The following is a 17069-nucleotide window of genomic DNA, read 5'->3' on the forward strand; positions in this document are numbered from 1 at the left end:
GCTGTCTCGAATCACCTCCCTGTCCTCCACGTGCCTTAGCATGGATAGCTTCTAGGAGGATCTGTTCCATGATCTTGCCAGGCACCAGAGGTGAGGCTGACAGGTTGGTGGTGCCCAGGGTTCCCCTTTCTACCCTTTTTAAAAACGGGTGCAACGTTTCCCCTTTTCCAGTAACTGGGGACTTCACCTGACTGCCATGACTTTTCAAATATCATGGAGAGTGGCTTGGCAACTCCATCAGCCAATTCCTTCAGGACTCTGGCATGCATCTCATCAAGTGCCATAAACTTATGTATGTTCTTGTTTCTCTCAAGAAAAGAAACCTGAAGAGCTAGAGCAATGGCTACAGGTCTTATTAAAGTCTATAAAGACGCAGAAGCACTGAGGTTGCATAGCAGACAGACTGTGGACAGGCTGTGAAAATAGGGCATAGAGCATCAGATGGTGTTGGCACATAAACAAAACCGCTTTTCACATTGTTAAACAAGGAAGAAACCCTCATATGCCTCTGGCATGTAGAAAGGAGTCTTGCCATGAATGCCTGCCTTTGAGTTCAAGTCTGACTTTGGAAAGGTGAAAGGTGAACAGAAATTGAATTAAGCAGTGACTAGAGGTCATGGAGCAGAGAAAGAATAGAAAAGGTAAGAAATGAAGGGGAAAAAAAAGTGAGGAAAAAAGGGAGAAAAGGAGAATCTTTTAACCTGTCAAGGAACTGATGTTTTGAAAGTCAAAAAAGCAACCTAGAGGATTTTGTGGGCTTAATTGGCCTTGGTTCTCTGTAGGTGTCTGCTTTCAGCCCTGCTTTTTGAATTCATGTTAACCTTTAAAAGGCAATAGGAGTATATTGGCTTTTTGATTAGTCTGAAAGCAGTCTAATTCACTGGCAATGCAGCTAGACATTGTAAGAGAGTAAACCATAGACAGAGCATGCACTAGTTACACAGGAAAAAGATTGTCAGCATTTATTTATGATCCAATATACAGAATTCCAAACCACATTCTCTCTTTATGCAGAAGCTGGATTCCTGTTGACATGAGCTGAGCAAAACTAAGCTGGAGTTGTAGAGGTGGATAGCGAGCAGCAGGCACGCACTAATGCTGGCTGCCAATTCCCACCCATATTCACTTCTCTCCCAGCAGCTTGCTGTTCTGAGGTCAGGCAAGCGGGGAGGTGCGATCAGGATGCAACAAGAAGAATGCGATTACCCAAAGCTATGGATCTTGGTGTTCTGCCTTGTGGCTTTTGGTTGTTTGCCAGCAGGTCCAAAGGCAAAGGAGGACAAAACAACAGGACTCAGATCTCAGTCTCGGTATATGCCTCATTTCTGTTTTGTTTTGTAAAATTATTTTCTTTGGAATAGCTCCTAAAATTACATTTTCTTGCAAACAGGAAAGATGAGTTTCACAGCATGTTCCAACAACCGAGTATATCTTAAGGACATGGAAGTATTAGTATTCAACAGTAAACTCTGATAGCTCTTACTGAATGTCAAAAAATACAAAATACTAATGACTCATTAAATCTTCTTCCCTGATCAGTTTCTGCACAGTAATGGAAACAGCAGTTACTTAGTCAAGCCTTGGCATAAAATTCTGATTTGACATAACTACTGTAAATCTTTCAAATGCTGACTGATTTTTCTTTCTAAAATGCCCCATTTTGCATCACACATATTGAATTTCTTCAGTTAAAGGCGGAATAATTGCTCCCTACCTGGATGATGCTGTCTTCCGTATTTGTTCCATTCACTTTGCTACTCTGAGTTTCACTGAGTTAAACTAAATGAACTATAATGAAAAAAATTTGACTGACATACAGCATCCATTTCCCCTGTCAAGTCCATTAGTTGGTCAATGGTTATATTACATCATCCCAATTTTTGTAGCTTAGTTCAAAGAAGCCATTTTCCAAGGGTCATTGCTCCTGGGAGTTGCCTTCATTAGGACACATATTCTGTTTCAGTAAGACTAATGTCAATGTCTACAGCTCCCTTACACTGAATCCCAAGTTAATCTATTATTTATGCCACAATAAAATGTCATATGCAAACCACTATGTTTTTAATGGATCAAAATTAAATAACAATTTTTTAAAATGAAAACTTTTTTGCAGTTTCTTCCAAGTGCATCTGGCTATTTCATTGCAGACAAATTTACAGGAAAACTTATAGTAGCACAAGATACAGCTTAGTATTTGAACTGTACTTTCAACTTAAGTACACCAAGGCTAATACCTCTCCAAAAAAAGTTTTTGTGCCAGTAATAGAAAAAGATGATCACCAGCATCTTGTGAAAATACAGAAAAGTTGTCTGATAATATCACAAGAAAATAAATAGGGTGCAACTGAATTCAGAGAAACAGACTATGAGGGTGTCTGTTCAGAGGCAAGTATACATACTTAGGAACTGCATTAAAGAAAAATGATTTGGCTGTACATAAAGCACCTCATTTTTCTAGTAATTTTGAAGCTTTTTTTTAAAAAATCTTCAGTGGCACTATGTTGCAATTTAGAGACTAAAAAATAATGGAGCAATTTGTTGTAATTTGGTTTTAAAAGTCACTTTTTTCTTGACTTTCTTCTGCTTATTGCTTAAATGCATTAATGAAAATGTCATTTTGGACGGTCTATCATTTAGTCTCCAATCACTTGGGAAGGTCTCAAAATGTGCTGGGCTTTGCTGGCAGTTTGTAACATCTCCGACCTCTAAAAAATAGACACAAATGCACATCGTAATGCACCAAAACATCCCAAATACTCCAATAACAGCCGAGCTACTCTGAAATAATTACACAAGGATGTAGTAGGCTCTGCTGTCCTGGTAGCCTTCTTTCTTGGGACAATAATGTTCCTGACATTTACATACATACATATACTGACAGTCCTAATGTGTGAAGCACTAGCAGTTGTTACAAGAAGGCTACTAATAGCAGTACAGGACTTTTGTATGGCATGTATAATTTTGCTGCAGGATTCTTTCTTTTAAAAAAATAATTCCTTTGGAAAATAAAAATAAGATTAAGTCAATTATTTTTGTTTGATATCAACAAGGTATAAAGCGTTAATAATGCATAGTTACTGAGCTTAAAAATAAACTCTCAAATCTGTAATGGATTCTGTATGATCAAGGAAATATCTTTTAAAAAGCCAATGTTACTTTTATAGCTAGATTTTCTGGACAGCACAAAGTTTCTTAGATTCCCCTCCCAGATGTCTGTGTTGGTAAGGATGAGGAACACTTCATTACTCGACCATTACTCTGGAGGGGAAAAAAAGACCAGTGAACCACTTTCATATTTCCCTTTCTGCCAGCTCTTTGGAAGGAGCTGTCATCATACATGAGACAGCTGGGCTTATTGTGCTTGGCTGGAATGAAGAGGAGCCACAGTGAAATGATAAAATCCCATTGATACCAATGGAGTCAATATTTGATGAAGAGCCACTTGGTGGTGGAATGGAGAAACCAAGAAGTCAGATCACGAATACTCACTAGGCTCAACTAAGCATAGCTTACCTATAGGGAATGCATTTTCTAAAGCTAAAACAATCTTATAATAACCTTATAGAATCTTGAGCTGCTGCAGCAATGGATTCTTTGACACCGTGTGTGTTTTACAGTAGACAATCACTGGATAGAAATAAAATGATAATTAATCAGACTCTATGGATAAATTAAGCTTTCCATACATAAATTTATCCATTTATCCATGCTTAATCCTATATTTAAATGATTTTATCCATGGACTTATTACAATCTTGTAACTCAAACAGCTTGGATATACAGTCAAGTCTGCTGTTTGCTCTACTGCTGAATCAGGGTGCCTAAATTTTAAGTATTGCAACAGCAGAGCTGAAGGACCCAAGAAACCAAACTGGATTGTGTTCCTCTAATGACTTCTTTGTTAAGAAGTCCATGAAAGGAAAGCACAAACAATATAAGGTTTTCATCCTCTCTTGTGCCTCAGGCTATAGGCAATCTGATGAACCAAGATTAAAAGAAAAGAGAGATTGTGCTGTTCCCTGATACAAATTTGCAGATTTATAAGCTTTAAGAAAGAAGTAAATTACAGGAAGACATTGGAGTGGTACAGAGCAGTACAGGAGCAAGAATTGCTGGAGTCAATGGAACAACCGTAGAAGACAATAAATATACATGTAAATACAAACATGGGAGGCTGATGCACAATTATTAAGATCAGCATAAAAAAGAATTTAATTTCATGCAGAACATATGTAGAAGGTTTTGAAGAAAGAGGAGATTCAGCAAATTTATAGCAATGAAAACATTAAGACTGTATTCTGAAATTCTCAAAGTCTTTAGTAAGTATAAAAGACAGCTACGGATTTTTACCAACTTAGAAAGAAAAGACACTTCTTTTAGGTAAATATGATGGTGTCACGACTTTCCTGAAAAGATAAAGTTCTAGCATGGCCAGCACTTCCAAGCTAATTATTAGCTTGGAAGGACTCTATCTCTTGCCTGATATCAAACAAGAGTCAGTAACTGGCAGCATTTGCTAATCCTAGTTACAAGGTTCTATAAACTATGATTAACAATTTAGATGAATTTATGGAATATATGGTTACAAGTGGAAAAGCTTTACTCTGGGATTTGAACATTTCCCAGCACAGTGCGTGGCCTTGTTTCTTGCGATGAATTTTCGTTTCTTTGGAGCTTACCCAAATATGGCATAGTCGATAAGTGTGCAATTCCTCAAAAAAAAAAAAAAAAAAAAAAAATAGTTGCCTATAGCAAGGTGTATAGGTGATCCCCTGTGCACCCTGCAAAATGAATAGAGAGAAATAGGCACTGCTAGGGCATAATTAATCTGACCTATTTTAGATATCTCTCTTAGGATAAAATTTAACATGCCCTAACAGTAACTGTTGCCTTCCACCAAGAGGTGATGAGATCCAATGTAGATAGCTACACTCTAAATGTCTAAATGAGTTGAATCAATTCCACCTGAACTATCTGCCCAACAGTTGTAAACCCCTGGGGCCATGCTCCAGGTATATTGGACTCTGAAAATGCGTCTGTGTGGGTGGTTTGTGGGAAGATCCCACTTCAGTGAATGAATGAATGTTTCTGCTTGCAGAGAGAGGGGAATTCTAAATCTGGATGAGCATCTGAGATGCATCTGCTTATTCTGGGCACACACAGGTCCTCTAGGTTTGGACTCTGTTGTATGAATGAAGCCTGAATATGTAAGAGCTGAGTAGTAACCAGAAGCGTGTGCTGAATTATCGGCCGAGTCACATGCACAAACAATGAAGAAATCATTTATGACCAGTCAAAGTGTTAGGAAAATACAGATGAGGGTTTTTGGTTTGTTTTTGGTTTTTTAACCCTACTCTGTATGTATAGGAAGTGTGGTTGATTTTTAAATAAGTAAGTCTATTGTTGTTTTTTTTTTAGCTTATCTTGTCTTATGCTAAAAATTATTAAGGATAAAGGGCAGATCCCTGAGGCACTCCATTCCTTTTGGGTGGCATTCTTAAATGTTGGGACTATTTGCTGCTCTTGAAGATGCCAGCTGGTATGTTCTTCAGCATATTTTCCTTTCCTTTAATTTAAATAAAAAATTTCCCATCATAGTTTTATTTCTTGAAATAGTCTGTGTTCCAAATTTGTTCCAAATTTATGTTCTAAATCTGAAATGAGTGACAACAGATGATTCCAGTAAAGCTCAATTATGAGATTCTGGATTCACGGGAATTGTTCAGCATAAACACAGCAGGCATTAACACTGCTTATGGCTTAGGGGTGATCTCTGTGCACAAGCACAATTACAAAGCCAGATCTGAATAACAGATGTTTCCAGTTCCCAATGTTTTGGTTAACAGAACTTATTTTATGTAAGCAATATAAAAAGAATTGTACAAATGCACTTGCATGTTCTCAAAAAGAGAACAAAACAGTGCCCAGTTTTAATGGTACATTGAAAAGACTATAAAAGCAATTTAAAGCAACATTTATAACCTACTCAAAAGCATAGCGGATGTGATTATTATAGTGTAGTTATTTGTTTACTAGTTCTCCATCCATCTTAAATATTAAGGTGTTTTTGCCTGTTTGTCCACTGTCACTCAATGCAGAGTTGTTGAAGGAATAAAGACTAAAGATCAGAACTGAGATATGATTAAAATAGAAGCTTTTCTCAAGACTGACAGTTGTGATAAAGAGTGGTAAGCAGAGCTAATTCAGAAGAGGTCTCTGTGATGACCTCAATTTTATGATGTGCTGACTCTCCAGGTAATTAAAAACGGCCAAGGCCCCACTGAATGTGATTGAATCTGGCACATCACAGATGTTTCCAGCATGGCTATCTTTTTCAAATGACTTTAATGATATTATAAAATTACTTATTGTATTATAAGATTTTACTCTCATATAATAACACTATTTGTATCACTTGTAAAAAACCTGGTTAGCATTTTCATTATGAATATTTTCATAAAATTATCTTCCGGGTTGAAATTTGCTATGCCTTTCTTTTATATATATATCAAGCAAATTTTTCTTTAATATGCAGAAGTGTAGAAAGATTTAAAGTAACTGGAATTCTTTGGCACATGCTGTTCACAGTGTCCACTTGCTCTGCCTAAAAAGAAACACTCAAGTGAAGACGGATTTGTTGACAAGCAGGTCATACCCTTCCCCTCTTGCGATTCATTAGTACAGGGGCTGAATGTGCCACGCTCTCATCAGATTCCTCACAGCTGAAGTATCACAACTGCACACACAGGCTGAGGGAGAAGGGAAAGAACGTGAGTAGTGATGGTGCGAGCAGTGATAGCTGAAAGAATTACTGTTATCAGGAAACGCTTCCCTTTCTTCTTCCAGTGTTTGCCGCATGAACACTTTTATGGTGGGTGACTCCCGTTTCATGCCTCCCCCCCAGCGCCCTTGATATATGTGCCGACAGGTATGTGGGTGAAAGATCATGTAAGGGATGCTCTACCCAGCTCAACATTACGTCTTAGACCAGTGACAGCACAATCATAGTCTTACAAATAGAGCTCCAGGTGGTCATCTGCAAGGTGTCTCTAACTGCGACGATCATTAATGAAGTTTTCACGGTGGCTTGCGCTCTGCTGCAATATGCTGTAATCACTGATGACAAGTTCATTTTAGCAATCTCACCGAGCGGTCTGACGTTGTCAAGTACACAGTTCAACAGTATACGTATAGAAATCATTAGAGCTTTGGTCTTTGCACTACTGACGTAAGCAGCCATGGAAAATATGTAAATGACCGTCCCATACAAGCAGCAGAAACAACTCCTATTGATTTTAATGTGTTAAGTGACATCTCCTCCTAAAGCCTCAGTTTTTTCAGAGTATTGGCCACCTGCCTGGCTTGAGTCAAAGTCAGCTATGGCAGCGGGCAGAAACACGGCATGTGTTCTCAGGGAGATCTTACCTGGCAAAAAGGCCACTAACATCAGTGCATGGATTTCCTCTCCCCCTGTTACTGAGGTATCCATCTATCATCTATCTCTCTATCCCTCACTGGTTTCAGAGGGCAGCAGTCCTCCGAAACAGGAAAGGTGTTGCAGGTGCTCAGGAGAGCAGCTCCGACCGCCAACACATCCGTGCGGAAACGGGCTCGCTAGGAGAGCCAAGTCTCTGCTCCCAGCGGTCACCAAATGTTTTCCTCCTGAGGTAGGAGGGACACACCTTCCATGAGAACAGGACTGAGTCCTTCTGCAGACTCAGAATTACAGAAGGCAGGATGATCTAATCAGCAGAGGTAAGTCTACCTCCTAAGGTCCTATGGCCCATACACAAAATGATATATATGCCCTGCAGGTGAAGCACTATAGTTTGCAGACTAAATTGCAATGAACCAGATTTTGCAAGAACATGGGTGCACACAAAGAGCTAGTAACCCAAGACAGAGAAAACAGATTGTGCTTGGAAATGTCTTTTCACTTCAGGATTAATATTTTCAAGTAAAATCATTGCTTAAAAGAAGACCAGATGTGAAGTGGTACCCAAGCCTTTGCTAATAAGATGTGTTTAAATATCCGAGTTGGAAAAGCTTCTGAAAAGGTGATAAACATGATGTCCTGTATCATCTGATCCTTCTAAACTATGCCTTTTCACAGATATGAGTCCATCAGATCAATGGAAAGAAATCCTTTAAGCTTCCAAAAGAAGTATTTGATGGTGTTCTTAGTTAACCTGAATGCAGTAAAGTATATGAATGCAAATTTATATCTAGCAAATTAATGCCAGGGCTCATAGAATTACATTGCAGTAGAAACATCTCACTAGTCAGAGAGCAGAGATGCTTTACAAATACTGAATCATAACTGTAGATTTACTTTTCCGTTGCGTAATTCACTCTTCAGACTGAATGGGCTTTTGATTTGCATAATGAATGCAAATAAAAATCACTGTACTTCAATTAGTCAGTATTTTTAAGCAATTAGCACGTAAGCATTAGTATTACTAATATGATTAAGCAATGATTTAGCAAGTGTTTTTACCCTGGTTGGCTTCTATACATCTCTTTCTAGATTTCCTTCATAATTCTTACTCATACGACCATAAAACCCCACAACTTCAGTTTCCATCCTTTCTGTCTTATTACACAGTTTAACCCTAGCAAATACTTCAAGTGCAAAAGGAAATCATAGCATCATAGAATCATGTATGTTTGAAAAGACCTTCAAGATCATCAAGTCCAACCATCATCCATGCCCACTAAACCATGTTCTGGAGTGACGTGCTTTTTGAATACCTCCAGGGATGGCGACTCAACCACCTCCCTGGGCAGCCTACTCCAACATCTGACAACCCTCTCAGTAAAGAAAATGTTCCTAACATCCAACCTAAATCTCCCTTGCTGCAACTTGAGGCCATTTCCTCTTGTCCTATCTCCAGCCACCTGACAGAAGAGACCAGCACCCACCTCGCTACAACCTCCTTTCAGGTAGCTGTAGAGAATGATATGGTCTCCCCTCAGCCTCCTCTTCTCTAGACTAAACAGCTCCAGTTCCCTCAGCCGCTCCTCATAAGACTTGTGCTCCAGGCCCCTCACCAGCTTCGTTGCCTTTCTCTGGACACGCTCCAGCACCTCCATGTCTTTTCTGTAGTGAGGGGCCCAAAACTGAACACAGGACTCAAGGTGCAGCCTCACCAGTGCCACGTACAGGGGAACGATCACCTCCCTGCTCCTGGAGGCCAGGATGCTGTTGGCCTTCTTGGCCACCTGGGCACACTGCTGACTCATATTCAGCAGTGAATATGAGCTGAAGGACCAGCACCCCCAGGTCCTTTTCCACCAGGCAGCTTTCCAGCCACTCTTCCCCAAGCCTGTAGCGCTGCATGGGGTTGTGGTGACCCAAGTGCAGGACCTGGCACTTGGCCTTGTTGAACCTCATACAATTGGTCTCGGCCCATGGATCCAGCCTGTCCAGATCCCTCTGTAGAGCCTTCCTACCCTTGAGCAGATCAACCCTCCCTCCCAATTTGGTGTCATCTGCAAACTTGCGGAGGGTGCACTCAATCCCCTCGTCCAAATCATTGATAAAGATATTAAACAGAACAGGGCCCAACACTGAGCCCTGGGGAACACCACTTGTGACCTGCCGCCAACTGGATTTCACCCCATTCACCACAACCCTCTGGGCTCGTCCATCCAGCCAGTTTTTCACCCAGCGAAGAGTGCACTTGTCCAAGCCATGAGACGCCAGCTTCTCAAGGAGTATGCCATGAGAGACAGTGTCAAAGGCCTTGCTGAAGTCAAGGTAGATAACATCCACAGCCTGCCCCTCCTCCACTAGGCAGGTCACCTGGTCATAGAAGGAGATCAGGTTGGTCAAGCGGTTCGACTTGCGGCACATGGGAATAGCCTGATCCTGAGCCATTAAGATTTCCTTCTTAAAGAATGTCCATCCCTCCTGAACCCCTTTGCCCTTCAGGACCATCTCCCAAGGGACTCTCTCAACCACTGCCTTGAAGAGGCCACAGTTTGCCCTCTGGAAGTCCATAGCGGTGGTTTTGCTGACCACCTTCCTTGCCTCACCAAGAATTGAGAATTCTATCATTTCATGGTCACTAAGCCCAAGACGGCCTCTGACCATCACACCTCCCACCAGTCCTTCCCTGTTTGTAAACAGTAGACCTAGCAAGGCTCCTCCCCTGGTAGGCTCACCTACCAGCTGTGTCAAGAAGTTATCTTCCATGTGCTCCAGGAACCTCCTAGATTGTTTACTCTCTGCTGTGTTGTACTTCCAGCAGACATCTGGAAAGCTGAAGTCCCCCCCAAGAAAAAGGGCACATGATTCTGAGACTACTGCCAGCTGCTTGTAGAATGATTCATCCGTCTCTTCAACCTGGTTGGGCAGTCTATAACAGACTCCCATCACAATATCTGCCTTATTGGCTTTCCCTCTCATCCTTATCCTTATGCACTCCACCACGTCATCACAACCATGTAGCTCTGTACGGTCCAAACCCTCCCTAACACAGAGAGCCACCCCACCACCTCTTCTACCTTGCCTATCCCTTCTGAAGAGCTTATAGCCATCCATTGCAGCACTCCGGTCACGGGAGTCATCCCACCATGTTTCCATGATGGTGACTAAGTCATATCTATCCTGCTGCATGATGGCTTCCAGCTCCTCCTGTTTATTGCCCATGCTGCGTGCGTTGGCATAGCTGCACTTGAGCTGCCCTATCGAATCCACCCCTAACATGGGCATGCTGCCCCCAGGCTCATCTCTGGTGCACCTAGTTTTATCCCTTACCCCCTTCAAACCTAGTTTAAAGCCCTCTCTACGAGCCCCGCCATCTCATGAGCGAGGATTCTGTTACCCCTTTGAGATAACTGGATACCATCTGTCGCTAGCAAGCCCAGTGCCATGTAAACCCCCCCATGATCAAATCATATTATCAATGGGGAATGGAAAGGAGAAAAGTAAGCCTTCATAAAGGATCAGAGAGAAGTAGAAGCCAGAAGGAAAGTGGAGTTACTGGATGCCACAGAACAGAAGTAAAAATTAAAGGGGCCAGCCATATTTATTCTGAATATATAGAGAGGTCTACCAGCAATCCATCAGTAATTTACCTTAAACAAATACCTAGATGATGTATAATTATGGCCTCAAATTACCAATATTCTATAACATGCAAGTCACAAGCTAGTAAATGTATATTTTCATGCTTCTAAGCATTGGACATCAGTATTTCATTAAAATATGAAGCAATACTTCTCAAATTATATATTTAAAGTTTTAGTGAATGCCAATATTATACATTTGTTTAAAATATTTCTGTTTCCCTGGGAAACATTGAAATCTTTTCAGAATATACCCTTAAGCTGTTAAAGATACCCATATTCAGACAGCATATATATATATATTTATAATCATACTCTGACAAAAGTTGACTGTCTGGAACAGTGACATCAGTGACATCATTCCTGCTATAGTGGTTTTCAAATCCAAGAAGGGTGGAATTTTGAACTTGGATGTAACCCCTCAGTTTAAGAACTGGCAAAATACCACAAACTGACTGTACTGGAAGTGATTTCCCGCAGGACTTGTGCTCAGAAGGCGCAGTTGCTGACTGTCAGACATCCATGTATGGCAAATATGAGAACAAAGCTAGTACTCCTTCATGACCATTATATTAATTATGCATAGTATACAGTTAATTAATGAATGGAAAGATGTCACTTTTGTAAGCACATTTCCATAAGTTTGGGAAATTCAAATGCTCAGTTCAGAAACACTGTTTTGAGATTTAAAGAGTTTTGCTCATCCATTGTTTTCCCTTAGAAAACCACAACCCAGGTAGATCACAAGAAGTGAACAGTATCAAAATGACAAAACTATGCATGAGTTATGTGTTATTCAAGGACATAAAATATAGGAGGAGTAGAATAATATCCTAAATAATAAAGTGCTACAAATTACCAGAAAAATATGTTGGCATCAGATTGGAAAAATGTCTAAATTGAGACACTAGTTTTCACATAGCGATTGTTATTTGATAACTGGGGATATAAAAGGGTATGCGTGCTGGCATGAGACAATGGATAATATCAAAAAGGCTATTCCAGTACCTAACACGGAACCTGGGGAGAAGCTGGCTTTTAGGGAATTGCTAGAAATGTCTGTCTATAGCAGCTAGTTCCATTAGTTGCTGCTGTAGATTTCCCACCTACATTTTGGGTCACAAGATACATGTTTGAATGTGAGCTTCTACAATTCTGTTTAATTTCCTACTTTTGGAAAGCAAGGTGTCTGTTTTCCATTAAAACTTTGCTGTGATCCAGTTAGAGGTGGCAGCTAAATTCTGTGGAAGCCCCAGTAGACCTGATTGAGGCAAGTTCTCAACATGCCAAATACACATGAAAGTTCAAGGGCCGTGGCCACTTTCATGGAGATCCATGGAAAAGGTAACACTTTCTGTCTTTTTATAATATTCTAAATAATATAGAAAATATATATTATAAGAGATATTACAATATGTATAGTGCTATAATACAATCCTATTGATTTTTCTATTCAGCAAGGAATTATGAAGCATCAGGTCAATTCCCTCCTCAGCTTGAGGGGAATGAAACCTGTATCCGTTATCTCTATTTACCAGACTGCAAAATAGTTTGGTGGGAGTAAAGGGCTGGATTGTGGCAATCCCTGCGTTGAATATCAGTCTTGCACAAGCAAGTAATCTGGCAAGAAACAGAACAAACAAAGAGGAGATAACCTAGTGGCCAGGACATTCATCTGGTTCTTCTTCCAGGATTACTTTTTAAACCATAATTGAAGACCCCTGGTCTCCTCCTACTCATGGCCGAATGCCCTAAACACAAGAGTGACTTGTGTTTCCTCTTGCTTCCCATGACCATACAGAAAAGCAGGTTCAGCCAAAGGAGAGGAGAGGTGACCTAGCAGATCGGCGCTTACGTCAAAGGAGCACTCCTGCACCTGGAAGCTGTGTAGGCACTTGTCTATATCAGGCAACTAAATTTCAGAGAAGGAGTTCAGACATATTTCTGTTCCCACTGGCTACAGTTGGCTCATTTTAAGCAGGTACTTCCTCAGTGGTGTTTGCTGAGGATATTTCCTGGATATACCCAAATCTTCCCACTAACTATAAACATGCTATTGAGATGGTTGTTGGACACTTACTACATGCAAGACCCTGTTTTTAGGTCGCCACTAGGTCCTAAAGTCTTAACAAATTCTGTAAATGGAAACTAGGTATCCTATTTAGATACAAGAACTCCAGGAAAGGAATTAAAGAGTAGACAATGTTATTTTAAACCTCGGAAAACTTCAATTTTGAAATGTAGATTTTGTTGTTATAATTCTTCCTACCAGTTGGAAGTGCAAGCACATCTCCTTTTCTTTATGGGCGAGTCAAGAATTCAATCTATTAGACTGAAAAGGACTCTATATGTTTCCTTCAAATTACGGAATGAGAAGACAGTTACTGACCACAGTACAATTGCATTGCTCTGTCTCCATTACTTAAGCTATAAAAAGATATGTTCTAACACACTTATCTCTTTGTTTCCAGAAAAGCAGTCTACCTTGAAATTCAGCATTTGGACAGGAAAGCCAGCAGAATGCATAATTCAGAAGGCCATTTGTGTCAGCTTTGTTTGCAATCCTGCCCTAAATCTGAAAGACAGAGAGTGAATGTGGCCTCCGTTCATATGACACAAGCTGAAAAGTTATGAGCATTAACAGCTTTCCAGTCAGCTCCTTGAAACATGCAACTACATTTGAAACAGATGGGTTTTCTTGAAGCAGTATTCCCTGTATTTAATGCTGCATACCATGGCACTTTATATCACATTCATCCAGCACATCACATTCACATGGCACAGCACAACCACTGAAGGAAAAATAGAGGAAAAATAGCAGAAGATTAATAGATGGTGAAAGCGTGCGTGGAGTTAAGGCTTGAGGTGAGCAGATAGGTTATATTACCTATAACTTGGTACTCACTACCTTAATCTGGAAAGGAAGGATATTTAAATTTAAAATAGAAAAGTAATACTTAAAATTGCATTTTAAATTCTAATATTGAAGTGCTTTTCAGTAGGTAGATTCCTGTATTTAACAGTGTGGAATGAAACAGAATATTTATAAAGCATTACAAAATAGCCATTCATTGGTAAAGTTTTCTGAGCTCCTTCACAAAGGAATGCATGAATTTTGTTTACACTGACATTTAAGATTACCCTTGAAAGCAACATTTTTCCAGGAACAGCTTTGTAAATTGGTCATCTCTGCCTACATCTTGACTTAGCATCTGCACTGCAGGCAAATATATTTGCTTCTTGATCCTCCCCAGAAGCCCTCGATGGAATCATTGCTATCTCTGCTTTCAGACTTGACACTGAATATGGGTGGTAAAGACAGAAGGGGAAAAAAAAAAAAAAAAATAAATTCAAGAAATGAGGCATTTTGAACTGCTGTGGGTAAAGGCCTGACAGGACATCAGTGAGTGTTGTATACATTGCACAGCTTCATGCCCTGATATTCAGTATTTTTCTTAGGATTAAGCTAACTCGGTTTCCAGTACAGGTGTTCAGCAGCTTTGGATTTGCATCAAATACTAATGTCAGTCACAACTATCAGTGTTGATGTGGCCATGTAGGTACTTCCTTGACAGTATTATAATTATTAGCAAACTTCTGTATATTCTGGAAGAATCTGTACTTCCTACTATTTTAAGTTAATTGAAGACAGAACTGAATAGGATTTTAACTATTACACTTGAGATCTGCTAACACATAGCAACATTCTAGATTAAAACACGTGTTTATAGTTGACACAGTAAAAATTGCCAGAGAGATAAGCCACGAGGTACACTCATCCATGCAGAAGAACTTTACAAACACTTTGAACTAATCGCAGTATTCTCATTCAAATGATATCCTATTCCAAAAACAGGTGAAAATTTATAATAACAGCTGTATGTAGTCTGAAACAGTGTAATTGTTTTTAAATGAAGAGCATATACGAACTTCAAATGTAATATAGCATAATGGATATAGGATAAAACTCTTAGATTTAAGCCCATTAAAATATTAACTGATGATACATTTGAAGTAACAGCCACAGAAAACAATTGATATGTACCCAATTAAAATTTGCAGAGAGCTTCTTGACTTTGTAATTACAAAATTCAGTGTCCTACTTTATAAAAATTGAGATGATCTCAGGAAATGACAAATTTACCACATAATGAATACTCTCCCTACAAGACCAGACAGCACTCACTACAATGCAGAATACTACATATTGGTCAAAGTCTGTCAGATCCAAATTCTACCATAGTAGAAGACACACATTTTTGTAAGTGGACATCAACATGTAAAAAACTAATGTCTTGAGCTCATTTCAAATGCAAGCACAAGGTATCTTGCTGTAAGTAAATCTTAAATATCAAGGAGAAAATTAAAAGAAGTATCTTTATAGCCTCCCTCTCAATTTGCCATTCTCAATTTGAAAATTCAGTCACCAAGATACTGACAGTGTTCTTGACAGCTTTTAATCATCTTCCACTACTCTCTAATAGTTATTCCTATTGGAGAAAAACACTAAGTGGAGAAATTATGACAGAAGTAGCAAATTGTCAATGTAAGAGAGGACAGAAGTTTCATTGTTAAAGAGATCCTCTTCCATTTCAAATCTTTCTTTGAACTGGCTTATAAAATGAAATGTAACATGTTCAGGAACAGAAGGTAATTTGAGCTTATTACCTCATCGTAACCGACATATTACAAACTCATTTGGGACACTCAAAATTACATAGAACAACAGACAAAGAAATGCTATCCGAGAATTAAGGAACTCTGAAACTTACAAAGTACTTCATAATGATTTTCTCACCCCAACCTGCTCTTTAGTCATACGGAGCTTTGCACATTTCCAAATTTTTCTTATTAGTCCATTTCCTCAGATTGATACTAGTTTCTAAAAATCTTGACTAATTGTAGGTCGATGACATGCTGCAGAGAAGCAATTTCTATTATAACATAGCAGAAAAAGTCATACCTAAGGGTTTCAAAACTAAAAAATAGAAGTTTACAGAAAAACTCTCCACATTATTGTGGCTTTATACACTCACCATCAGCAATAAAAAATTCATAATATATTTCAAAATTGCAGAGCAATGTATAATTTTCCTTCAAAACAGTAATTTGTCATGTAAAACAAAAAAAGTTACTAGTTATGTAAATGCTGTTGAAAATCCCATGTTCAGAAATATGTATCTACAGCAAACATCATTTACTTATTAGATTTATGTTTTTATGCATAAATTCTTACCTGAGCTGTTTAAAAGCTTCTGCCTTCACAAGTGGTGTTTCTACAGAGTGTTCAAAAAGTGCTCCTTCAGGCCCTGCAAAAAAAAGAAAAATACTATATTGTAGAAGTTCAAAAGTAAGAAAAATAGCAATAGGGATTTATATGGCCACTTTGATATCAGAAATGAAGGTAAGAAAACAGATATTAACAATTAAGAAGACAATTAAAATATACTGACTGTCCTACTATTACAGTATTGACTGAAACAACATGATACACACGTAAAAGTACAGGTGTAAGTTCTTAAAATGAAATCTAAAAAGTTTGAAGACAGAGAAATTTTACACTGGTTGGGACAAAAAAATAAGTAAATAAGATTTTTACAATATAACTTCCACTAGAGTTGAGATGATTAAAATCCTACAAAACCTTTGTAAATATTACAGAGCAAAATAATCATATTTATTTTAGACTATTCTATACATAGCACAAGTTCTGGTGCATAGCTTCATCAAAGATTTTCCCCTATTTTTGCACAGACTTGCTGAATATAAAACGGTATCTATGCACATAAAATGGTAATGAGTACAGAATCAGAGTCTACCTCTTGAAATGAGTAGTTTCAACCCAACGAGGAGAAAACAGCGGGCACCCAACCCCAAGAGAAGCCTCCCCGTTGGACCTGAAAGTTCTCCAAGCACCTCCATTTCTGCCCTCCTGAGGACTCGCGTCACTGCGGTATCACCAGCTCAAGGACCATCTCCCACCTAACCTTCGCTGG

The 17069-nt window shown here is 39.2% G+C and overlaps 1 protein-coding gene across 2 annotated transcripts in view; it reads right to left on the bottom strand.

Moving 5' to 3' along the window:
• Nucleotides 1-17069, bottom strand: part of SGCG (sarcoglycan gamma) — a 158208-nt gene that overhangs the window by 12881 nt on the left and 128258 nt on the right. For both annotated transcript variants that reach the window (XM_049823041.1, XM_049823040.1), the window contains exon 7: nt 16310-16382. In XM_049823041.1, the coding sequence (XP_049678998.1) occupies nt 16310-16382 (73 nt within the window). The remainder of the gene's footprint in view (nt 1-16309; nt 16383-17069) is intronic.

This window comes from Accipiter gentilis, chromosome 19 (assembly GCF_929443795.1).
Source record: "Accipiter gentilis chromosome 19, bAccGen1.1, whole genome shotgun sequence".
Taxonomy (NCBI): domain Eukaryota; kingdom Metazoa; phylum Chordata; class Aves; order Accipitriformes; family Accipitridae; genus Astur; species Astur gentilis.